Source organism: Saccopteryx bilineata, chromosome 10 (assembly GCF_036850765.1).
Source record: "Saccopteryx bilineata isolate mSacBil1 chromosome 10, mSacBil1_pri_phased_curated, whole genome shotgun sequence".
Classification (NCBI taxonomy): Eukaryota; Metazoa; Chordata; class Mammalia; order Chiroptera; family Emballonuridae; genus Saccopteryx; species Saccopteryx bilineata.
The window spans coordinates 31,057,268-31,084,551 of NC_089499.1; the positions used below are offsets into that span (position 1 = coordinate 31,057,268).

Genomic DNA, 27,284 nt, shown 5'->3' on the forward strand with positions numbered 1-27,284 from the left:
TTTTAGAAACATGAAACACCAAGTTTCCGAAGCCTGCTGTCTTAGCTATTGCTAAGCAGATTGCTACCACGGAACTGTTTCTTCCAATGCACTGGACTTCATGCCTCCATTTCCATAACATTCAATTTTCAAAGCGATTGAAATGGCTTTTCTTTTCTCTTTCATTTAAACAGTGAGAAAAATAGGTATTAAAAGGGACCCCATGGGGTGATCAAATCTATCCTTCTGCCTCAAAGCAAGACCACCCCAGAGCAAAGTTGTGAATCTCACCAAAGCAACTTTGGAGGCAATTTATGGTAATGCGTTAACTCTTCTGGCTCCTAAAGTGGTGTTTAGCAGATTATTGCTTCAAAGCGCTGTGGATGTTCTTAGTGGCCTCCAGTCCTTAATATACCTCTGTGAGTGCCCTTGCTTACTAGAGTCACAGAGCTGGGAGGGGAACTCTGGAAATCTAGCCTACACTCCCGTCCCTAGTGTCTAGTGTAGCAGAGGCAAACGAGGCCCAGACAGTTGGTCACTTGTCCTGCCTGGCCTTCTGTGTCCCCGCTTCTGGCTGGTGGTCCCACCATTTCACAGCATTATCCTTTCACTGCTTACGTAGTGTCAAGGCAGAAGAATCTAGCTGCCTCTCCAAGACAAGCCAGAGTTGTGTTACGTGGCTCACCAGCTAGAAGTTCGGAGGATTCAGAAGACACGTTTGAAAGGGGCTCATCTCATTCTATGAGTGCTGAGAATTGAATAGCTTAGGATAACCTCTGTCCTACTTTTAATGCCAAATATTTGGGGACAGTGAAATAAACCTGGAAGACTTGCAGTATGATTAGGAGGGTATGTCACTTTGTGCCAAAAAAAAATCATTTGTTTATTCTAAAATGCATTTTGTTTCCTAGTGTTTATAGTATATGTGAGAAATATTCCAAGGTGCTAAATTTCTAGAGAACAGAAACCTGGGTTCTGGAAAGGACTCGATAAGAAATTAGGTCCTCAATGAATCCCTTTGCTGCGAAAAGCCTGGTCCTCCATCTGTGGTAACTATTCATTTACATTTTCATCAGTTCTCTAGTATAAAAGCAGCTACATCGTTCATATGTAAATTTACCAGACTGTTCAATATAACTGCATAGTAATAATTAAGTTTGGAGTTTTAAAGATTAATAGTAGTATTAATAAATTTTGAAGATGTGATTTAATTTTTCCCCTGAAATTTCATGACATTTTTCTGCTGATATCTGCTTATCATTAGTACCAAAGGCATTGATACTAATTTTTCACTCAGGATTATACATTTTGACTATTTTTTAAGTCACTGATTATATATTTTATGTAACTTGCTACAGTGTTCTATTAAATATTGTGAAACATTTTCTCATAATCTGGTTCCACAAGTCAGAAAGAAATAGTTATATACAAGGGTGCCAGGAATGGATGAAATAATTATACAGAACAGCTTGGACATGCACATGTAAAACGCAACCAGCCTTTATGATAATTATGCAAGCCACTCTTACCTGTTTCATGGATGGATAGAAGATTTAAATATGCAGCTCTGCAAATGGCTTCGTTATGGAAGATTTTTAAAATGAAACATGAGGAGAAGACATAAAAAAAGAGTCTAAAATTAAAAAGGCCATAGTATGTAATAGCTATTAGTGATGTAATTGTCTATTAGGCACTGGGAGCCCAATGAAGGTACAGCAATGTGCATTATGACTTTAATTGTGAATTTCCTTTGTTAGAATTGCAATGGACGGTAATTGGGAAACAATTAGTGTAGGGTTTTCAAGTCTTTGAAACTATTTCGTTTTCCAGAAAACTCACCTTCTGGCATTATAATTCCTGGTTGTCAGCTGGCTGTTGCTGTCATATTATAGGTGCAATCACCTGTGACAATGTGACTTCCTTAACTTAAGCAATCTGATCTCGGTGTAATAACTAATGTTGAATGACTGCACTGTTGATCGCCTTGATCGTAAAAGGAGCAACAATGTCCAGTTTGGATGCTGAGCCTGAAAAGCTTTGAAACAGTTTGACCAATGAAAAATGACACTCGTTCAAAATGTTTTGTAGGTGAAAACAGCTACTATTGCCACAGAGAGGAATGGGAAACCAGAGAACAATACCATGAACATTAATGCTTCCATTTATGATGAGATTCAGCAGGAAATGAAGCGCGCTAAAGTGTCCCAAGCACTGTTTGCAAAGGTTGCAGCAACCAAAAGCCAGGTAAGATCCTCAGTTAGGCATTGAGAATGTTGATCTGCGACGCCTGTGAAAATTTCATTCAAAGGGGTGTCTATTTGCAGTATGAATTTGCATCATGGAGAGGTCACAGTCTCCAGGATTATTGACAGAGGTCTCTGATGTAGCAAAATGTTCAGATTCCAGTAGGAGATAACTTGGTTTCGTTTCCTTCAACAGTCACTATCCAGACAAGGGGTTTCTTAGTTAAAATCCCTGAGTTGGTTTATAGTTGTTTTCAGAAAAATATCGTAATGTACAGAAAGTTTCTCAATCTGGTCTGTTGTGGTAGTACAAATAACTGGAATTACTCTTTTGTTATTACTTAGATGACCTTGATTTCTGTCCCAAAGTGCTAGAAAAATTATAGTTTCTTCTGTTCCAACTCTGGCATCTACAGCTATTCAGTGCACTTATTAAAACAAACCGACACATACATATATCTTTGCATATGAATGATTTTAGTTTTTCTATAGATACATGACACCAAATTGAATTACAATTAGAAAACTGCCCATATCTGATGAATTATAAATGAATAGACTTGAATTGGAAAAGTTACAAATCCCTACAAAACAAGATACAAACATAAGAAATGGATAATGCAGTTCTTTATCACTATAATTGTCATATATTGATAATTTATGTCATCAAAAGCCGAGTCATCCATATATACATGAACTCAACAATTATCTATAAATCCTTGTTCATAGCAAGACTACTTCTTAAAGGACCAGAAGAATACCAAACTTTCTCTTTGCAAAAAAGATTTGATAACACTATCAAGGTGAGAATTTAGAGGTATTTATTCAGGGGTTCAGGTAAGATTTTAACAACTTGACATTTTAAACAAGTATGTTTTTTATCATAATGAATTGTCCTTTATAAAAACAGCCTGGCTGCTGTCAACTTCTGATAAAAGTACACAACCCTGAGAGTATTTACAGTATAATACTTTTTTTTAACTTTTCCTAAAATTTTTATCAGCATTAATAGTCATCCTTGATGGGAGTTTTGCTTTAGAAAAGGTTGTTCTTGTTAAGTTATGAGGCTGAATGAAATACTTAAGGGATATCTTGGAAATGTTATATAAAAATGATTAAACTCAAGCCGTGGACTGTAAAAATTATAGCTTTATAGGCCACATGCCTGCCTACCCTTCAATCACTGTCAAAGTGATAATTTCTACAATAATATGTTTCTTTTATTGTGAGATTCTAAACATCAAGTGCTGTTTAAACATTAAACTGAATTGTTTATGTTAGTTCTATACTCAGCGTGTCATACATCAGGCCACCGTAATCTCTCATGGAATGTAAAATTCTGTCATGAATCATGGCTTGTATATCGGAAATTACTGTAATTTTGATTGGAAATTACAGGGCTCTTGAAATGTTTCTAATTATGATAGAATGTTAGAGCCGCTTCAAACCTGTGTGCTTCTTCAGATGTCTTCATTTACATGCCAAGACTAGGCATTAAGGAGAAATGTCCTGTTCTCACTTTACCCCTCACCCACCCACCCTGCACATTCTTATTTGGGCTATTTAGTTTAATTATGCTGTCCTAGGAGGCTCATATTTAAATGTATATCATCTTGCATTTCTTTCTAATCCTGTATCTTTTCTGACCTATCCAATTAAATTGCCGAGAATAACAGACTATATTCCTACAAGGCCAAACACTTTTCCCCAAATCTCCTAAGTAGATAAACTGACAGCTAGACATGTATTATTGTAATATGGGTCAGACTTAAAACAAACAAAAATGAATACTAAAACTTTTTGATAACTATCATTTACTTGCTGGTCATGTCATCTAATTTAATCTAGTCTCCAGGATCCCCCAGTTTCCTTTCTGACTATAGTGGCGATTTTCAACCGTCTTCATCTCATGGCACACTAACCTAATTACTACCATTCTCCGGCACACCAAAAACATATATCCTTTGCAGACGTGACCAAAAAGTAGGTATAATTTTGATTGATTAAAAAAAAAAAAAAAAAAAAGAACAGTAATTACCTGTTTTATTCCAAAGTGACTTTTTAAAAAAATCAGGTGCCTCTATTTGTATATAAAGATTTCTGGTCCCAAGAATTAACCAATCAGATGCAAATTTATTAAAGTGCCACTCTATTATATGGCCTATATATTTACAGTTCAAGACGGGACATTCACACCAGGCGGTTGTTGTTGTGTTGGCTTTTGTCATTTTTTTAATTTGACAATCTTAATAGTCAGGTATTGCATGCATGTTTAAAACTCCTTGTGGCACACCAGATGGAAACCACTGGACTAGAGCATGGCCCCTTAAGGTCAGCAGTCCCTTTGCTACCTTCAGTGTTTCTTTTAAATATGTAATACCCCCCCCCCCCCTGGTCCTCCCTGCCTGGCCTGTTACTGATTTTGGAGGCATTCAGACAGTGGCAGTCATTGATTGATTAAGGTCATGTGAGTGATGTGAGTGATGTTCTGAGGAGGTTTTAAACCACTTTCCTCTTTGGACCCCTGTCCTGCGAAGCTCCCCTGGAGTCTCTTTCGACGGTGTTGGTTGGCAGCTCCTCAGTGCCCCCCCTGACGGTGACTCCCAGAACTCCCGAAGCTGTTCGCTGATCTCTTCATTACTGGTGGAAAGAGAAGGCTCAGGGCCCGGCAGTAGCGGTGGGGTCCAGCAAACTGGTCACTGCGTTCCCTCAGTCGTTATTCCTCACTGCTAACTTAGTGTAACTTCCCCGCAGAGCATCTCTGTCGTTTTCTCTTGAGTTGTGCAGTTTAGTTGTCAGCACCGCCCTGTTTGTGAACACATACAGGAAGTTCGATGGGCTACTTAACGACAGTCCCAAACCAGTCTGTATCGCTGGGAGAGATCGGACTGGACTAGACAAGGGAGGCATTTCCTTCGTTCTGTTTTCCCACCATGTTTTTTTTTTTTGTTTTTTTTTTGTGAAGGAAACAGAAAAACTAGCAAAAAAAAAAAGAAAACACAAATCTTCACATCAGACTGACCTTTTTCATGGTCAGAATTCCTGACTCTTACTTATGCGTCAGAACTAGGTGCCGAGGATTGTCAGAAGGAGGCAGACACCCCCCCCCACACACACACACACACAATGGAGCTTGTGCAAAGCGGGAAGCACTAGTCACCTCTCGCTCAGCCCATCCACTCCCTATGCTTCCGGTCTCGCCCCGATTCTCCAGCTGGCCTTCGTATTCATCACCGTTCATGTGCTGACTCCCCCCATACGTTCTATGTGATCTACATTGAATTCTCACAGTAACTGCGTGAGCTAGCGTTGTTATCCTCATTGTCCACACGAGACTCACCCGACTCATGAACAGGAGAGCCTGCCCCCAGCCCTCTGCATCTGTCCTGCTGTTGTAGTGTCTGCTCAGGATTCCAGGTGGCATCAGTACCCAGCTCCAGGAAAGAGGAATTAGCGATATTGGACCGACTGGTAGTGGAACTGGTGGGGGCTTTTCTTTCTTCATCGACATATTCTTGGGATCTGGATTCCTACCAACCTAGGGGCCTTGGAATCCGTGCTTCGGCAAGCCCGGCGGGGAAGCCGAGGGGAGACGTGGTAGAGAATTCAGAGGAGGCTAGGGTCCAGGCTGGCTCACTGATATAATAACATGACCAAGTTATTTAACATTTTTGAGCCCAAGATTCTTTTCACATAGGAGGTTACATGCCCTAATGTACGCAGAAGAGCTTTTAAAGTATACAGCGCTATACCCAAATGGAAATGTCTTCTAATGTGCTAAGCAAGAGGCTCAGCCCTCCACACAGGGACCATCTTATCATCTCCTCATGTTTCTTAAATACCTTTCATTGTAAAAGGTAAAGCTTGAGGTAGATACCCTGAATGACAGGCAGCGTAATTATTATGAAGTTGGTACAGTCCCCAGAATGTTACGGAACCAGACGCATCAGAGTTGTGCTACGTACGCAGTGACTAAGGCACGAAGTATTTTCAGTAAAAGAAATGAACTCTGTAGACTCCACCATTTCACGTGTATTATCTCCTCTCTTCGATGAGTAATAGAAATGAGATTGTTTTTAACTCTAATAGAAATGTCTGAATAAAATATGCGGTAGCAACCTGAAGGCAGGCTATTTTTGTGCTTGGATAAGAAAGCTGGCTAAATGCAAACTTTAAAAGATGATACGCTTTAAACATAATGTGAATAGCTACAAATGAATACACTTTATATTCTGGTTATTCAAATAAGCAGCCGTTTTTTCGAGTGAATCATATTGGAATTTTATCAAACATTTAGTCTGATAATATTCAAATAATTATGAGAGCAGAATTCACTAATTTTACTGTTAAAAAAAATATAGTTGATTTCAGTAATAACCATTACGGTATCAAGGTTCAGTTACTGTTCATTGGTTATAGTGTTTTCATATGGGAGATGGAAATGGAATTTTTTCCTTAATGGTGGCAGATGTTGGAATCTAATTTTATTCCACGGCAAACCCCCTGAGAGCTCTGAGACTTAAGGTGTATGTCCAGCAAGGGGACATTAGCAGCGCTGTAGGCCTTGCCTTGTACATCGGATTGTTACATTGATTTTCATGTTTGCGGAGGCGGAGCCTGCGGAGACAGTTACACCGCGAGAGGGCAGGGCTTTTGCGGAGCGGCACTGCATCGCCACTTGTGTGGAGAAAATGATTTCTCTCCTGTGCTTTCTCGAACGAGGTTATTTCTTTCAGGTAAAGCAGCTAGATGATGACAATTCTGTTTAACTGAACATGCGTTCAGTATAATCCTTTGCAGCCTCTCTCCCTCCCAGTCCTGTCGAGTCAGAGGGCTCCGGCTGGGACAGCTTCCGCAGGTGTGTATAGGTATGGTTTCTGACGCTCTGAAAAAAGAAAAGGATTTCTGCCTCTGTGAAGACAACACGTCCAGTAGAGGAGGCCAAATCATTCAAAGCCTTCTTCCTTCCTTTCAGACACGTTTATCATGGAGATTACAGGCATCGAGGGGGAGAGAGGGCAGAAGAAAGAGAAAAGGAGAACTTTAGTGCTCCTTGGGTTCACAGGTGTGTGTGTGTGTGGGGGGAGTAATGCATCTTTTTGACCTTTGAATTTGGAAATTCTTAGATGGTGATTGAAATTCTTAGATACAGTAAGACATGCTGTGTCATAAAATAGGCAAAAGTGGGGCTAAAACGTAGTTTTCCTGGCCTGGACATTGGACTCTCTAGTGATAAAATCCAAGAAGAAACCACAGACGCATGACTGCGTTCTGCACGAGCCTGCATGCAGAGGCCTCTTTGATTTTGTTAGAATTCGATTACACGTCACGGACACGACGCTTGGGTGCTCTGTGCTGATTCACTCTTTTGGAATGTTCATGTGACAGACTTCACAGCAACACGGTTTCACCTGTGTTGCCTCCCATTTCAGAGACACACAGGAGGCCCCTGCAGATGAGAGAGTCATGATTTCTGCTATTCGCGGTGCCACGCCCTTTCCTAGCAGTCTGCGGGGGCTCTTCGCATTGTGTCCTCAGAGCACCTCCCCGGGCAGATAGAGTTTTCTCCAGCAGTGGTCTGCGGAGCGAACTGCCCCTTGACCCGTTCTCCAGCTAGTGCTTTGTTTTATTTTATATACATAATATATACTGGGTAGTGATTCAGCTCAGGTTTCCCTGCATTGTCTTCCTGGAGGAGGAAGAGGCAGGAGGAGAACTTGTGGGGCACTGAGTATGACCCAGAGTGGAGCCATCTTGGCCGTGTGCCCGTGCCTAGTTTAACCTATTTTTGGTGGCCTGTGCTGCTTTCTTGAGAAAGAAGAATGTAGCCTTCCATCCATCTCCGGTGTAAGGTATTCTGTGCTGGTAGCTGATCTCTAAAAACGCTGTGTCTAGCCCTGGCCGGTTGGCTCAGTGGTAGAGCGTCAGCCTGGCGTGCAGAGGTCCTGGGTTCGATTCCCGACCAGGGCACACAGGAGAAGCGCCCATTTGCTTCTCCACCCCTCCTCCTCTCCTTCCTCTCTGTCTCTCTCTTCCCCTCCCGCAGCTGAGGCTCCATTGGAGCAAAGATGGCCTGGGCGCTGGGGATGGCTCCATGGCCTCTGCCCCAGGCGCTAGAGTGGCTCTGGTCACAACAGAGCGACGCCCCAGAGGGGCAGAGCGTTGCCCCTGGTGGGCGTGCCAGGTGGATCCCAGCCGGGCGCATGCAGGAGTCTGTCTGTCTCTTCCAGTTTCCAGCTTCAGAAAAATACAAAAACAAACAAACAAACAAAAAAAAACACTGTGTCTGAATATTGGGAATCCATATTGCATTTAGTTTTCATCAACACAGACCTGTCTTTCTATCTCTAATTGATTGTTAAATAAGACTATTGAAAGTAATGGCTTTAAAAACATAAATATTAACATATTCTAATGGCTTAAAGAGATATGATTGTATAAATATGTTAGATGACGTTTTTATTGTTAGTTAAATTTGTGGATCTGAATACGAGCCCTTTTCACATTTCTGTGTTATTAAAAACAAGCATATTTTTTAGTAAATTTAGTGTTTGATCGAGAAGGTTCAGAATTATCAAATAGAACAATTACCTGCCCATTATATTTTTGTTTAAAAAGTCATGTAAGAAGGTGTTTTTTCCCCCAGACAGTTGTTGTTATCTATTTAAACAAACTGAACAGAAGATTTCTGGTTATCTTATTGCAACTTTCAAATCATTTAAAGTTTCATTCTTTTCCCCTAAATTAAAAATTAATTACCTAGAGTCATGTAAATACATTTTCCTCATTGACCCACTTAGCAAGTTAACTGTTACAAATACAGTCATAACTCATTAAGCCCAGTTTCTCCATCTTTAGAAAATGTCATAAGAACATTTTAGACAATGTTTGAAAATAATCAATTTATGACTATTGGGTCAACTCTTTAAAGAGGATCTTGATGTGAAGAAGTCCAAGGAATGTCACCACAGGAGTGGTCCCCTTTAGAGCATGAGAATGTGTTTGCATGAGTTTACCAATTATGTATTTGTAGACTCTGCTTTACTTTGAGGCCACCTTTTGTCCTAACATTTTAGTATAAGTTGAAAACTGTGGACTAAGACTAGTCTAAAAAAGTTCCTCTTTTTGGAAACTCCTCTATAATCAGCTTTGACAGTGGAGAGTTAGTGCTTTAGGACAGGATCGTATATCTACAAAATAAAGAGGAGGGACGAGACCAATCCATTGGGGTTTTTACTGTTAATAGGGATTAATCTTAAAACGCAATGTCATTCAGTTAAACTCAGCATATAGCTCTAACACTGATACAATCTTTTAACAAAGTACTGAGTTAAAAGATGAAGTGTTTCCTCAGAAGTCTCAACAGTTGTCTTTAATGTCTTTAGTAGTAACGGTAGGTTTTATTTTAGCTTTATCTTCTTTTTTCCTCATATGGGAAATGGAAATAAAGGCCTTGTGAAATGAATGAGCTATGAAAATGCATTTATGCAAAATGACAATAGAAAAATAGCTCTGGAAGAAACTGCACCGTTAAAATTTCCCATCAATGAAAGGTGCTAAGAGAGGGATAGAGATCTTATGTTGATAATAGGACTCGGATGTGGAATTTTTTCTGCCCTGCTGAAAGAATACCTATACTGTCTTAAAAGTAACCTTTGAGATTATTCATTTTTTAAAGTGTAGCTGTTATGCTTTTACACATGCAATTCTTTTGCATGACGAAGTGACACAGCTGAACAAGAGACCACCCATTTAAAAATGTATGTGCAGTCTATATTTTCGAGTTTAGTGGACATATAGTCATTCTATAATTTTATCATGAAACACCTTGTAAAAACATAAGCTCCAAACCGCTGCTGGAGTTGCCATTCAGTTGTTAAATTGATGAAGTTGTCTGTTTTCTTAGGTCCTAATCTGCTTCTGTTGTATGTTAATAGAGAACCTATTTTCCTTTGATTTCTTGATTCAACAATTCCAGTTGTTTTTGTGTATTTTTTTTTTTAACAATTCGCTTTTCATCCAGTGTGCTTGAGGAATTAGTTTTAAACACACTGTTTTATAAACTGCCAGCCTCCTCGGCCGCCTTAGTGCCTCTGATTCCGTAAATCAGATCATAGACAGCATGCTGTCATATAATAAGGTGTCTGATCCTTATTACCAGTTTGTTGATGCACAGACTCCTTCAAATTGACCATTGCAACACATGGTTTCCCCTGAAACTAGCTGTGATAATTAGCGTGGTTCTAATGAGACAGAATGTCACTGATCTTGTGCTGAACTGTCGAGTATCGACGCTACGGATGGGAACTGTCAGAGCCTGCCATCTGTGACAGCGCTTGGCATATTCCAGTGGCAAGGTAGAGCATGCTCAATCGAGTCTTTTCAAACAAATGGCCCTTTTCTTGACGAGGGTCCTGTGCTCTGTTGTTCCACTGGAAGAATGTGTGCCCCAACTCTAGCCAATGCTGAATCAGTTTCAAGACCCAACTGCGAATACATATCTAAATCTCTGTTACGTGTTATGTAAAAGAGGAATCTTTTGTTTAGCAGGTGAATTTTAAGTGGCTTTCTTTTCCGTGGTTTTTTTTTTTTAATTTTTTTTCTGCCTCTCTCAATTGCTCCATTATTGTCAGTTAACAGCAACGCAGTCATTTAAGATACTTTCCCCCAATTTTAAAATTGCCTTGTTGAAAAGAGATTTGTTGGGGAGTTGGGATGGCTCGTAGTGATAAAGCAGTCTGATTTAACAGAGAGAAAGGGGAGACGAGAGAAGTAGTGTCGAACGCGGACAGGAATACACAGGCTGAACAGAAGAATTAAATGGGACAGGACAGTTAGATCTGCAGACTCCAGAGAGGAGTAGAGATTTTCTTTTGCTGGAGTAAAAGTCCAGCGCTGCTTATCATTCCAAAATATGCTTTGTTGCTTTTTATTTCCTCCTCTCTGGCAGACCACACAGGGCTTGTTCTGAAGAACATTTTCACTAATCTGATCAGGCAGCCAAATACGCCGGGAAAACTGCTTTAATGATCCCACTAATTACCTCAAGTCAATATGAACTGTATTATTAGACTGAGGGAAAATATTCCATTAGGTCTCCCCCTTGGGAGTTTCTCCGCTTTGTGATGTCACCGAAGCCTTCACCCTCTCGCTTGTAATTAATTTTATTTACACACGCAGGCACGCACAAGGTCACACCTGCACAACCGGTGCTGGCCAGGGAGCTTGTGCCACTCCGGCTTAATCAGATCTGTCATAATTACCATTCTGCATGTTTCTGACACACGCTGTGAAATATTTCAATTTAACTGCCGCTACCAGCACAACCAGATGTAGTGCGAGTGTGGCTGCATTGGAAATATTATTCCTCAGGATAAACTCTCTCCTCCCCCCCCCCCCTTACAGCTAATGTGGCACAGAAGCTGATGTATCCTGTAAATCTTGAATGCAGCGCTAGATTGATAACAGGCGATTAGACAGTTTAACCACAAACAGCTTGTTCATTTTTCACAAATGAAAACCACATGTAGTGTAACTAAAATTTCAGGCCCTTTTTTTTTTTTTTTAAAGAGTTGGGGTATGTGTGTGTGTTGAGTATGTACTTAAATAAAAACAAAATGCAATGAAAAGAAGTGTCTAGAAAAATGGAGAAGTTGCCTAATTTTTTCCAGGTTGTTTTTTATGAAAACCTTCATGAAATCCCATTTTTTTCCACATTCACCAAAACTTGAATAGGAAAAAAAAAAATTGTATTCTCTATTGGGCTTTCCATTCTTTTTGGTAATTTTTTTTTTAATGGGAGAAATAATAATCTCTTTGAGCTCTGCTTTTTTATTTTTTCAGTGTTAAACCTTTTATTTTAACATAAATACTGAAAGAAGCGCTACGGTTGAGCATATGTAGTTTTTTAAAGACCCGTTTTCCTTCTTATGTTTTTTTAAATGAAAAGTCAGTTTAGGCTTTCTGGTCATATCCCAGACAATCAAAAAAAAAAATAAAAAATAAAAAAAGGATCCAATCAGAAAATGTACTTCTTCGAGATGTCTATAGATTCAGAGGACCATTTTGTAAGGTATATTTGAAAATCAGTGAGTCTGTTTCTGTAGAAATATTGGAGATAAGCTTGCAGAACATACAGGCGCGGTAGGTAACCATATATGGCCAAAGTTATCGCCAGTCTCAGAAGAACCCAGCCGTAAAAAAATTAAAGTGTTGGAGCCATAAGAAGGCAAATAAACTGGTGGAAAACTAAAATGAAGAGAGAAGGCAGGGGATGGGAGCCGGGGTGATTTAGAATCACACCTCAGAGAAGGTTCTCAACAATCCACTTTAGAGAACATTTAAAACAGAGATGTAGCCTAGTGAAATGTCTTTTAATACCAGATGAAATCCAGCCTTTTCCTTTTTATCTGTGTTTTACTACTTCAGTTATGAGGCTCACGTAGGAGCTTCCTAGGATTCTGTGGTGATACCTATTATCTAACTGATACAAGGAGCCATTTCCCATAGAATAGTGGATTTTTTTGTTTGTCCCTTTGTTCCCTTACTTAATACATTTTCTCCTCTAACTTAGTTATTTTCACAAATTTAAAAAAAAAATCTTTATTTCCCAAATTTTTCCACTGGAACTTTTCCCCGCCCTTACCCAGGCTCTTTTCTGTGTGTTTTGTGTTTGCTCTGTAAGAGCTTCCAACTTTGGAATCAAACATTTTCCCGCCTGTTGATACTTTCTTCTGCCTGTATCACATTAGAGAAGAAAAAGAAAAAAAGTATTTGCCTTTCAGTTAGAACCCTTCCTCCACCTGGGCTGCTAAGCTGTTCACACAGTTAACCCCAAATCATCAGGTCAGTTTCTTCGCACTGTCTGAATCTCCCTTTAGAGTCATTTTGCAAGATGCAGTTCTTGTGGAAGATTTATTTCAATCCCCACATCGCCGATCTGTCACAACACTATTTCCTGTTGAGTACAGATAACACCTCAGCATCTTGTTGAACACAGGGGTGAAGGCGCCCATTGCTAATTAGTGAGATCAGCCTGCCGCTGCTTTCGTCGCTTGCATTTTAGGATTTCAAAGAAGAGGTTGGATACATGTAGCGAAGTTGCACGGGATAAGTCCAAGGAGTGAGAAAAACGGAGGTGAAACAGATCCAGCTCATGACCCCACTGCTACTACGCTTGCTTTAATAACCCTAAAGTTTTTGCACAGCTACTTCAAAATATGTTAGATAAGCCGGCATGCAGACCGAATCACAGCTGAATCACGTTGTGTAACTGCTGGTCAAGCTCTGCCGCTTACCACGTATTGTTCCTTTGCAAGTGAAAATTTTCATTTACATCCCCCAAAAATCAGCCTTAGTTTTAGTTTTTGTGTGTCAGGATTTCTTTGAGTCTGGCACACTTGTTGATACAAAAGGGAAAAGGATAGAGCGCCAACAAGGAGTTGGTGTCTGGGGATGCTGTGGTGTAGATGGGAGTTTGAGAATATGTAATATTTTGGGTATGAGGAAGAGCATGTCTTATTTTTTTTTTCTTAAGTGAGAAGTGGGGAGGCAGAGAGATAGACTCCTACATGTGCCCTAACTGGGATCCACCAAGCAAGCTCCCAGAGGGGTGATGCTCTGCCTGTCTGGGGCTGCTGCTCCATTGCTCGGCAACCGAGCTATTTTAGCACCTGAGGCAAGGCCATGGAACTATCCTCAGCTTCCGGGACTACCTTGTTCCAACTGAGCCATGGCTGCAGGAGGGGAATAGAGAGAGAGAAGGGAGAAGGGGAGGAGTGGAGAAGCGGATCATTTCTTCTCCTGTGTGCCCTGACCAGGAATCAAACCCAGGACATCCACATGCTAGGCCTATACTCTACCGCTGAGCCAACCAGCCAGGGCCAAGCCTGTCTTTCTATTAAATTTAAATAGACTACAATAATCCCATTGTCAAGGAAAACCGTTTAATTTTTTTTATGGATGTGTGGTCCCTGGCTAATAAAGGACAGTTTTCATGCATCTGTTAGCAAGTCACAGGTGAAGATTCGGTGTAAGTGTAGTGAACAGACTCTGTCCCGTCCCAGCTCGGTCCACCTTCCGCAGCCATTCTGCAGTTGCTCTTACTCACTGATCTCAAATCCTCATGAAAATGTACAGGAAAGAGAATTGGTTCCTTTTAATACTGTTTGCTGTTTTCTCTTGGACCCACTGTCTGCATTTTTCTTGATCATTGTTGAGGTCATAAATATAACTTCACATTTTTATTCTGGGCTGAAAGAAATGAGAGGGCGTGGTTATCTATGTCAGATTTCGAAATCGGGTAAATCTGCAGGCTCCCAGATGGCTTCTGTAAAACCTTGTACATGGAATGCATCTTTCAGAGAAAGCACTGAGGACCGCAAGGAGTGGGGAGTGGGGTGGGGGTGGGGGGGTGCTCAGTTCCACACCTGCCCCATTGTGTACCCCCAGGCAAGTTGTTTAACCTCTCAGGCTTTGATCTTCCCCTTTGGGAAGGTAAAATAGTTTGGGCCAGATTATGTTAAATGCCCCTTGCAATCGCAGCTTCTCTGTGTGTGTTGCACACAAACAGGTGCACAAGTGGGAAAGAGGATGCTATTTTGATTGAAGGCGCTGCCGACAGGTGTGTTCTCAGGACTCTGAGAAGGAGTCACAGTGGAGGGTAAGGTTTTGAATAATGGAATGGCTCAGTTGGAGGGGACAGAGTGCTGTTTTGGGGGTCTGTGGCCAAAAGATTATTTATCAGTGGCATATAGTGAGAAGATGGATTGTTTGGAATCTAGTTTATGAACTCCATGTTATATAGTGTGAGATGAGCTCAAGATGGCTATAATCTCATCTGAGCCATGTTCTCAGAAAACTGGAAGAGCTCCCTCTCCTTATCTACCAGAGTTGGTACAGTATAGGGATGAGACGATCTCAGTTTGGCTGAGAATGCACTTGGCTGAGTATGTGGTGGGGTAGTGGGTGCCAACACGAGATGACTTGAAGTTTGCTGAAGTTACATGTCCCTTTTTGGTTTTTTTTTTTTTAACTGATGCCTGAAAATCTACCTTTAACGCCCCTCCTCCTTCTCCCCCCCCCCCTTTCTCTCTCTCAGATTGATAGTAAGTTCTTCTGGGAAGAATAGCACATTATAGAGGGAAAAAAAAATGTACTCAGTCATGAGAACTCACAGGTTTGGAACGGGTTAGTTAAATAGGGAGTAAACAAGGAGTAAGAGGCAGGGAATGACAGCCAATTTGAGGGAATACCGTGAAGCCCGTATTTGCAAATTCATAAATGGGTACCTGCAACATGTAATAGCTGCTGAGGGGAGCCCATCCCCAAATGTCTCCTCCAAGTGTTTACCCATTTTACTTATGGCACCAATAGGAGTGCTACTTGTCATAGGTGCTACTTAGCTGGTTCACTGATGGAGTATTTGGTGGTTTAAATGAAATGCAGATTAGGTAAAAAATAAATTACTTTCAATAAGGTCAGAGAAGTGAAGGCTATAAATAAAATATACATTCACAAACAGACAAATGCCATTAGGAAGCCCAGCTCGGTCCACGCCAAGCTGTTACTGTCTAAATTGCCTTCTTTCTTCCTGGCTTACAATTAATTCTTGCTTGTGTGTTTAGAGATTGGGGGAAGGGTAATAGCCTAATGGGTAATCATTTTATTTTAGTATTTTGATTAAAGAGACTGAATAACTTGGACCCTGGATAACCATAAGGACTCAAACCTTATCCATCAAGCTTAATTTCTAGACAGAAAGTTGTATTTATATTTCTGGGGGAAAAAAATTTAGCATTGAGCTACATTTACTACAGTATAAAGTTATGTGATGGTTTTGTCCTTGGGTATTTTCTACCTCTGCCCCACCACACCAGCTTTCCTACTCCCTTCTCTCTCCTTAATCCTCTATTTGACCTAGCTGCCTTCTGCCCTGCCCTCAGATCTTAAAGGCAAATACTTTGTAGCCATTTGCTCTTCCGAGAGGGGTAACGAGGGCAAGGCCCACTGTTTGATGACTCCCGGTTTCCCAGCATGTACATGGCTGCTCCCGGCCCCTCCAGTCCTCTCCTGGCCTCCATCCTCCCTGCCGCCTTTCCCCTTCTGTCTGAGCATCCAGGTGTCTTTGGAACAACTTGTTAATATTCCTTTCCTGGCAGATAGACATTTCTCAGAGGATGCTCAGCTAATCTTATTGACTTTTACAGTTACTTGGATGGCATGAGGTTAACTGAATTAGAATATTGAGGCTTTATTCAGAGGTGGTAAACCCATTATGTGAGTTTGTAACGAGCTCAGGAAAAAACGGGGAGGTATTATAAATGTGCTGGTGTGATTGTCAGTCAAAAAAATTTAAGGCGGAAAACTTGCTATGTGAATGAAATCTCATCCAGAACTGAACTAGATAAATCGGACAAAAATCTTCCCCAGTTTGATTGACTTGAGGGTTGGATGGGGGCAGGGCTGTCTCATCAACACCCCACCCTACACATACAGCACCACATACTGCTGAAACACCTCTGATTGACACCTTGGGGCTCCTCAGGACACATCTGGGAACCATTGTCCTTAATACATAATAGGCAACAAATTGCGATAGTATCAGCAGTACCTATGAAATGATCACCAGTAAAAATTGCAAATATTTTCATATCATTGTTATTACAGTACCTCAAAATACTATCTGTGCTCATCACTGTACAATTATAGCAGTTACTAGATCTATTGCTAGATCTTAGTTAGTATGTTCATATAGAAACACATATATTACTATGTCAGAAATTTTTGATAACTATTTAATAATTGTTTTTTTTCAGATTATGTATTTTATTTCGGGCACATAAAAGCATTGTTCTGAAAAGGCATCACCCATGGGCTTCACCGGAGTGCCAGAGGGTCCGTGACCCAAAAGAGATGAGATCAATGATTTCATCAATTTTGCGTAGGAAAAAATTATATGTATTATTTAAATACAGTTGCTGAGGGATTCTTGAATTTATCTGGGAAGCATTTGTTTGTTATTTATTCCTTTTTAGTATGCTTATTTTTAAAGGGCCCTTCACTCCCAGTGCATGTGCAGGCGTTACGAACATTGCAAAATAACATTTAAAACAACAACGACATAAACAAAAACCTTATGGGCCACCGTTCCCAACATTCCGATGCAACATACAGTGCAGCACTTTACAAGAGAGTTCCTTCTCCCTTGGGCTAGAATTGTTTTTGTCAGTTGAACAGCACCTTTAGTATCACCTTATCACCTGACGTTTAAGAAATTCTCACTTCGTTGGACAATAGTGTTGGGAAATATAACTCCCTATTCTGTCTGTCCCGAAATTTCCTCTTAGCCTGCACGGTAGGTGGCACGTAGATGACACTGAGTAATTTTTTTGTGGAAGGATGGAAGCAGATTTCATCTGCTCACAGTTTTGTCCTCACAAAAGCCAGCACAATCCTCAGGGAGTCCAGGTAGGAGGACTGGGGGCTTTAGGCTCAGAAAGACAGTCTGGTCAGACTACACTCCTGTCCTCCTCACCCTTCCCCTCCCACTCGCCCTGGGGCCCTCTGGGAGCCTGTGTGCCCAGGTATGAAGCGGGGTCAGTGCTTGTGAGGAGTAAGTAACTGAGGCAGCCTGTGCAGAGAGCCCCAGCCTCCCCTGTCTGCCTTTCACTGGTAAAATGATAGCCTGGCAGTTGTTATTGGGAGACCCACGTGAGGTCTCCAGTGGTATTGACGCTCTCCTTTGTAATGCCTCCTTGTAAAGTCACAAGACTTGAGTCCCTCAGTTAAGCCAACCTCTGATTGGTACGTTTACGTAATGGATAAAATGCTGTGGGTTTGGACCCCAGAAGAGGTGTTACTTTATCAGCAAAATCATAAACAATTTGGGAGCTCATAATGAACTTGTCCCCTTGATTGTCCCTCTCAGGATATGAGTCCCGTCGCTTATATAACCCCAGCTTGCCTTCCCCTAGTTTTAAACTTCTTTTTTTGTTCTTTCTCCCAGAATATCATAGAAAGAAGATTTAAAATTGTAATTTCCAGACCCTAACTATGCATAATGGAGATTATAGTGTATTTTAGCAAATAATCTGCCTTATCGGAAGGTTTTATGTAAATCAATTAAGATGCAATGACAGAAATATTTAAAATAGCATGGTAGTGTTCTTTTTGTAAGCAAACTAACCACTGTATCAGATAAATTGTCACCCCAAATTATTCATTTTGTAAGTTCATATTTTTACTTGGTTCTTGCACTGGGCGTATAATGGATATCCATCAGTCTTTTTTTCCTAGTGAGCTTCATAATTTTGAATAGAAAAATAAATACTGTAAAATTTTAATAGTGACTTTAGAATGCAGCATGGTAAGAAATTAGCTTCATAACATTACCGTGTAAGAGCACATCTTTATGTGGGTTGAGGGATTTGGAAAAAGTGAGGTTTTTCATTAAGCTGCTTCTTTAGATAATCCAATATATTTGCCTTTGACAGAAGCCTTTAATAGTGCTTCCCTGCCTCCTTAAACCTAGTAAGCTGGGCTCAGTTGGAAATGCAGCAACAGCATTACAAATAAAAGTTTTTGGATTTTGCCTCCGTATGGGAAGCCCTCAGGAATGAGAGGAGTATATGGTTGCTTGCCACTAACTAAATGGCCCAGATTGTGCCATTTTTCTCTTTCTCTGTCCCTCCAACTTACTGCCTCCTCTGTGTATTGCAAGGAATCTTTTGCTACAGTTTTACCCTTACTCATTGAAGTGTCCGTCTCGGGGGTCTGCAAGGCCAGTGGGTGGAAGAAAGGGAAGTATGCGCCGATCAAAGGCCTATTTTTGTTGACATTTGTTACGATACCTGTAACTCAGATAATACACATGGTGATGGACTGAAATTTTAAAAAGCACACCAGCATGAATTAGCTCATGGAAGAAATGCTGAGGACATGAACTAGAGCATTAGGCATGGGAAAGAAGGAACAAACTCGGGAGACATCCTGGAAAGGTGGAACTGACAGGAATTTATGGTGGTTCGCTTTTGGAAGAAATAGACAAGAAAAATCAGATTTCTAATTGAAACTGTTTGCTATTTTGTAAAAGTAAAAAGCAATACATAGTCACTATAGAAAAAATTCAAAAAATAGAAACATAACAATATAATACCCACAATTCCAGTTAACGCAAGATAACCTGATTTATGTTCTCATATACATACATGTATATGTGTGTATGTATATACATGCATCTCAAGGATGGCTAAAAGGATTCAAGTAAGCCTAATTAAACCAGCATACTTACCTATCAGGAAGTACCATAGGCTAAATTAAACATGTATACATATATATGTTATATGCATATATTTTAGACGCCCTACATTCTTTCGTATGATATACATACCTTTGAATTCCCTATTGAGGTGTATTTAAGTTATATAATATTTAACTTTTGCTATCACAGTGCTAATGTGTTATTATAGTTAAGTATTTGTATATATCTTTAATTATATCTTTAACGATCATTTCCTTAGGAAAAATTCTCAGAGGTTGAATTATTGGATCCAAAAAGGCATTTATGTTTTAAAGGTGCTTGCTCGACATTTTTACATTCAACATTTTCACATTGCCCTTCAGAAAGATTATACCAATTTATACTTCAAATAACAGCCTTTCAGAACAGGTGACTGGGTGGGTGGTGACGCTATTAATTGAGTTAAACTACATAGGAGGAGAGCCTCGCTGTGGGAGGAAAATACTGGGTTCAGGTTGGGATGTGGTAACTGAATTATTTTTATTAACTCCCTAGATATTCAGATCCTTTGGATTATCTTTGTGATAATGACAAAAAAATAATGAAAATAATAGCTGACATTCATCAATGTGTGTCAAGCCTCTTGCATGCATTACCTCACATTTCACAAACGTATGACCGGTGATAAAAATTACCCCCCATTATATAAGGAAGAAAATTGAGGTCTAAGAACTTGAATAACTTGACCAAGGGGTTCATAACTAGAGAATGAGGATTTAAATTTATGCCCAGGCTTTCTTAACAGTTAGATCTTAGAAACATAGTATACAGTATAGAGTAGATGAGTTCACAGTAATTTAAATTGTATTCTCAGGAAAGTAGGGGAAAGAGCAATAGCAAAAGAGTTGTAGGCATAGTCAGTTTGAAAGCAACTGGTCTGTTTTTTCTAGCACACTGCTAATTCATCTCACTTTTTTTTTTCCCTTTATCTTTCCCACTTTAAATACTGCCCGTAGTCCAAAGCCAAGCCAGTATCACTCTTTACCAGTAAGGGCTCCCATGCCCACCCTGGCACATCTCTTCTTCCCCTCCTCTTAGCCCCCATGTGATGTCTGCTTGTCGTTGACCTTTATCAATACTGCCTTGCACTATTAAGTATTTTTTAATTTCAGATCTTCCCAAATAATACTGTGCGCCATTGGAGGCAAGTGCTTTCAGTTAAGCTCGTTAGCTCTTTCTGTAGTTATTGTGGACACTGGGCTGAGTGTATTCTACAGTGTGTCCGTAAAGTCATGGTGCACTTTTGACCGGGTCACAGGAAAGCAACAAAAAAGAAGATAGAAATGTAAAATCTGCACCAACTAAAAGGAAAACTCTCCCAGTTTCATACCTATTCAGTGCAGTTCGATGTGGGCTCACGCACAGATTTTTTAGGGCTCCTTAGGTAGCTATCCCGTATAGCCTCTACAGACTCGTCACTGACTGATGGCCTACCAGAACAGGGTTTCTCCACCAAACTGCTGGTTTCCTTCAACTGCTTATCCCACTGAGTAATGTTATTCCTATGTGGTGACGCTTCATTATAAACGCGCTGATACTCATGTTGCACTTCGGTCATGGATTCAAATTTAGCGAGCCACAGAACACACTGAACTTTCCTCTGTACCGTCCACATTTCGACTGGCATGGCCGTGGGCTGCTCCGCTGTATACACGGTGTTACATCATCATCTGCACATGCACACATGCTGCCACATCATCCTACAGAAACTGGGAGGGTTTTCCTTTTATTTGGTGCAGATTTCACATTTCTATCGTCTTTTGTTGCTTTCCTGTGACCTGTCAAAAGTGCACCATGACTTTACGGACACACTGTATTTCATTTACCAGTCACAATACTGTGAGATTAATGCTATTATCAGCTGACTTTGTAGAGGAGGATCTAAGGTTCAGAAAGGGAATTTAGTCAAGTTCACATATGTAAATGCCTGTACTAAGGTGATTGAGCATGACTTGAAGGAGAGTTAGTATTTAGACCGGCAGGAAACAGGAGAAAGGGCTTTCCTGTTGGAACAGAGGAATGGAGACTAGACTGTGGGAAGTGTTGGGCGACAGCTAATAAATAGTCCATGGATCAGAACATGAGCGTGGGTGGGAAAGTCCAGCTCTCGGGAATGTGAACGTTTTCTCGGTAATGGGAAGCCTTTGAAGGTCGTTTGGAGCAGCTGTGGAAAGAAGACCAGAGAGCAATGATTTTCATCCTAGCATCCTTTTTCCAAGGGCTTCTCAATGATAGCTGAGGGGATCCAAGCATATTTCCTATCAGGAAGTTCCAGAGACTGAATTATTAGACCTCGTATTTATGAGCTTCTTGTAGGAATCACAACTCTATGAGAACGTGTTCTATCATTCTTCCTCAGAGCTGTATTCAGCATTGGTGTACTTTTCCCCCCTGAGAGGAAAAGGAATGATTACTTGAAAGTTTTTGTTTTTGTTTTTTTCAGAAATCAAAATAATTGTCAATGGGAAGTAATTTAAAAATGGTGCCTAAGACTATAATTCTAGGGAAAGGTACCCCAGCACCGACAAGCCAGTGGTGAGCAGAACAGAAGGGAGCAGACAATTATGATGGAAGGATAGAAGCAGAGGCTAAAATGGATGGAAGTATCATAGCATGAACCTTGGGAGCATTGAACAATTTTTCTAATGACACTGGCTTTGAAGGATGAGGAGAGAATGAAAACTTAAGATTTTTAAGGAAGTGTGTATAAATGTTAAACAAAAGCCAAATCCCTGACAGTTATGTAATCTCACAAATATATCTTACGTTGAGAGGGGGAAAAAAACCACAATTCTTTTGCGAACTCTGGATTCACGTCAGGCATATAAACCAGAAGTTCATTAGTTTTGCTTAAGCTTCAAAGAAACCATCTTGAAAATAGGCTTGACGTATATTTTAAGAAAATAAACTTTTAAATTAGGTATTTTCCAAGTTGAATGTTTTAAAAATAAAATTAAAGCTTTTTTGGGTGGCAGAGGGGGGGTGCTCTCAATTTCACTCAAATTAAGAGATTATTTTCTTGCTAGCTAAATATATTTTTTAGAATTTCATACTTTTATCTTCATTCACCTTCATTCCCCTTCTCAGATTCTCCCTTCTGAAAATATTCTTTTTTTTTTTTTTTTTTTTACAGAGAGAGAGAGTCAGAGAGAGGGATAGTTAGGGACAGACAGACAGGAACGGAGAGAGATGAGAAGCAACAATCATTAGTTTTTTGTTGCGACACCTTAGTTGTTCATTGATTGCTTTCTCATATGTGCCTTGACCGTGGACCTTCAGCAGACCTAGTAACCCCTTGCTTGGGCCAGCGACCTTGGGTCCAAGCTGGTGAGCTTTGCTCAAACCAGATGAGCCCATGCTCAAACTGGCGACCTCGGGGTCTCAAACCTGGGTCCTCTGCATCCCAATCTGACGCTCTATCTACTGCGCCACCACCTGGTCAGGCTGACAATATTCTTTAACATGTGAGATTCCCTTGCCTGACAGTCTTTTTAAGGGAGAACCATAATTTTTATCTACTCTGGCCAGATTGTCATCTGATAATCTTGTTATGAACCAAACAATTTATAGCAAACGGAAAAACACTGTATTTATGTGTGTCCTAAAGTCAGTGGTCATGAGAAAGTAAAAAAGACCATAGAAGACAAAGGATTTTCTTTTTCTTCTTTTTTGCTTAACTTGTAAGCAGAACTGAAAAATAAATGATTTACTAATGATTCTGAGTATTTCTAAATTCATTAAATTTTAATGAGAACTTTCATCCAGATTATATAAGCATTTCTTTTTTATAATAGCAAACCTCCAGACGCTCTGCTAGATTTGTTTAACCTCTTAAAGACAAAATGGCAAAAATTTACTCAAATGAGAAATGTATGGCTAGCTGTTTATGTCCTCTTATTTCTGCAGTATGGGAACCCACAGATTTTTGGCTAAGGTACAGAGTCTCTTATAGAAACTATAGATTCTGGAGAGAGTTTAACACAGAAACAGTTTAGAAGTTTGAACATGGTAATAATATGATATAAAAGAGTATCTTGATTGTGGTTTTTTTTTCTTTTTAGCAAATACAAATAAGTATCTGAATCCACACCTTGAAAATAAATGTATTTGGTGATTACATATATATACACAGATATATTCCCTTTAAATATTTCTTTTTGAAAGTAGATGTTAATGTGCTACTTTTAGAATGGAAAATGCACTTCCTGGTACCTCTCTGTTCAAATTTATTTCCCATGTTTTCTTTAATAAGACCCATGTTAACATAGCAGAAAAAGTTACTGGCAGACCTGCTGAAATTATCTTCACTGTACACAATGTAGATGTTATTAAACTGAGGAGAAAGATTAATGTATTTCCTACTAATTCCATAGAGGAGAACATGTATCTTTATTAATGTTAATGGGTTGGCCGCTCATTATGTTATATAATAATCAGCTTTAGCAAAGGTTTTCCTTCCAAAGAACTTCATAACATTTAAAGGTTAATATGTTAGGTAAAGAACAATATCTTAAGATAAGCATTTTTATTACAGGACATGATGGGCTGGTTTTTATTAAATTACATGATGATTTGAATGGAGAAGAAGAAAAAGTGTATCACTTCTTGCCCTCAACTTTAATGCCTTTAATCAAATAATGACCTTCTGGAAAATAGTTAATTTTAAGCATTTGGAAAGATCAATACCACTTTGCCACCAAAAAATGGCCTAGACGATGAAATTTGATGTATTTAAAGTATCATTTCACCCTTTTAACCTAGTAAATAATTTAAAATGCTTTCAGTATTGCTTTGCCCCTGTTTTGTTTCTCACTTGTTTAAAGCGTTATGACTGTTCTCCAGAAAAAGGTTCAAGTTGCTATGTGAAGCCTCCAGGCCGTGGACCTGGATGTGCGGTTGTACCTCCATTAGACCTTGTGTGTCTGCATCAGGACCACTGAAGGAGTAGTATATTTTAATACTGGATTTGAGGCAGCGTGTATATAAAGCATAAGAAGTGAGAAAAGGGAACCCTTCCGGAATGTTAAAGGGGTGGCTTCAGACATCATTAGTCACTTCGCATCTTTTGTGGTAACTTTAAACCTTTATTCTAAAGGTGAAAGAAACAGGAGCTCTGACGATGAGAATCCATCACCCACCCCACCCCCATTTTATGGAACATTGATACGAAATTACCCTTGAGTACTGACAGCTTTGTGAGCTTAAAAAAAAAAAATTGCCCTCTATTAGCATGTTTGTGGGCAGATTAAAAACTGTCTTCATTAGCATAAGTAACACTTACAGATTCTTTTAAAAGTAGAAAATTATTTGCTAAATGATAATTTGCTAGCTTTATAGTTAGGTGCTGTTCAGAATGTACTCATTCAAAATGCCTAGTGTAGTTTAGTCTACAATACTGAATTTTTTTGTGTGTTAGAAGTACTATTTAATGGATTAGGTACTTAATCCTTGTTCCTATTACTTGCTAAAATGTAATTCATGCTTTCCACTAAAATGTTTGTATCAAATACCTCCCTATTTAGATTGATTTCTTTTAATATCATATATTATTATACTCTGTGCCCCAGAGATTGCAACAAAATACTTCTGCAAATAACACATAAAAGATGGGGGGGGGGATAAATACAGACTATAAAATGTTTTGCTTTTTAGATCTCAAATTACCGTTCTGTTTTTTAAAATGTATTTTTCCTCCTTAGTTGTAGCAAGAATTATTTGTCATTTTCTTTCTCTTTTTATAGCTCTTGGGTTTAAAATGTATATGTATGTAATGATCGTACATACGTATCTGTATATTGTATTAAAGGACTTTTTTCCTCAGAGAATATGGAAGTTTTTTTATCCCCTTGGAAAACTAAGTGTGTTACATGTTCCCAGCTTTGTCACAGACCCAGCCCTAAAAGGTTCCCCTTCTTATGTGTGAGACCATATAGGTGCAGTAAATTCATTCGTGAAATGAGGCTCTGTTCCTGACTAAATTAAAATCCTTGTGCACCCCTTACCCATTAAAACGCTAGAAGTGAATTGACTTGAATGAACTGTTCTGAAAAGAGTGGAGTGGAAATCAGAGATTGAGTTGGGTTGGAAATTAACAGCTGAGAGATGAAGGTGCCAGGATTTTTATTTAAATGTGGTACAACGAGATTCTGTCAGTAAAGCACATCATTAGAATATTGAGTTTCGAACTGCTAATTTTTCCTTTAAAATGAGCATACAGTCAAGTGTTTCATGGACCATAATAAATTGCCATTGTGTTATCATTGAGTTTGCTTTTTTTTTTTTTTTTTTTTTGTACTGGTTTGGCAATCACTCTGCATTTTCTCTTTTCCTTCCCGCCCCCACCTGCGACCGTTTCTTTCTTTATTAGATCCCTAACCAAAACCAGTCAAAAGCATGTGATTTATTTCATTTAGTTTTAGCTTTAGTGTGTTTGCACCCTTTTCCTGCTTACGGTGGCAAGACATTTGCAGATGGTTCTTGGTTACTATGAAGTACATAACAGTGTTCCCTTTGTGGCAGATGGATTTAAGACTTTTAGTTCTCAATAAATGTAGGTTTACAATACATAACTTTACAGGATTCGTGTTGTATATAACAGGTTTGAACATATTATCTCAGAATTCATCTGCATGGCATTTTCAGCTTATTCAGGGTCCATGCCAGTTTTTTTTTTTAAGTAATAGGGGGAAGTTCTGTGATTGATAGCAACAGCTCAAGGCGTGATTTTGAATAGAAACAAAGGGTTTTAGAACAGAAGGTGTCAAATTAAACTTTGTCAGTTTGAAAAATAGTAACATCCTGAAAGTTTTACTAATTTATTTACATGTGGCTACTGTTTATATTTTGCCCTCTTTATATGCAGTGCAATGTTGCTTAGCAAATTTACTGCATTTAAAGTTTAGGTTGTTCCTTGTACCATTTTAGTTTTCTGAGAATGGATTGGTATCATTATTTTAAGGCTTTTTGTTTTCTACTGTTCAGAACAGTTGTCGTTGAATTTAATTTTGAAAGTAGTTCCTACTCGCGCCTATGAGCTTATATTTCAGGTCTCTGAGACCTCTCTTAAAAATGTAATTATGTTCACATTTTGCAACAAAGTGCTGCATTTTATTGCTCCTCCCTCATCTACAAAGTAAATCTAGAAATGTATCCTTTAAAACCCAATGCAGTACTTAGGGGATTCATTATTTTTTATTTGTTAAATATTACAAATATTCTGACATGTTCATTTTCTTCCCAAATGTATATGCTCTAACAATATCACTTACGGAAAAGTAACCTAGAAAAAGCTATGGGGGAATTAGAAAGCACTTGACTTTTTTAGTCACTTTCTGCAAAACATAGGTTAGATTACTTGTCATCATTAATAGAATCTCAATCGATAGGATTTGAGATAGTCAGAATAGTCTTAAGGTATTTAAATGGTACTAGAAAAAAATTCATCTTACTTTTGCCAGTGTAAATTGGGAGTGAGCCAGTGTACTTCTCTGCTGACAGAACTAGCATGTCGGATATCTGTTTTCCATTACTTTTTAAGAGATACACACATCAAGAAAAGCACACACACACCCTTTTGTTTTTTGGAATATCCTTGTAGAACTAACAGTTCCCAGCTGTACTGTTAAATATTTTTCTAAGAAGCATCTGATTTCAGTCTCTTAAAATCGTCGTGTTTCTTGAAAGGCCAGCAGAGACATGCTTCAGACTTATAATTCATCAAATTATTTTTAGATAAGGAATTAGAAGTATTATTTAAGGGCAGA

At 39.3% G+C, this 27,284-nt stretch overlaps 1 protein-coding gene across 5 annotated transcripts in view; it reads left to right on the plus strand.

Moving 5' to 3' along the window:
* Positions 1-27,284, plus strand: part of SATB1 (SATB homeobox 1) — a 104,883-nt gene that overhangs the window by 67,912 nt on the left and 9,687 nt on the right. For all 5 annotated transcript variants that reach the window (XM_066244281.1, XM_066244282.1, XM_066244283.1 and 2 more), the window contains exon 9: positions 2,068-2,223. In XM_066244281.1, coding sequence (XP_066100378.1) covers positions 2,068-2,223 — 156 coding nt within the window. The remainder of the gene's footprint in view (positions 1-2,067; positions 2,224-27,284) is intronic.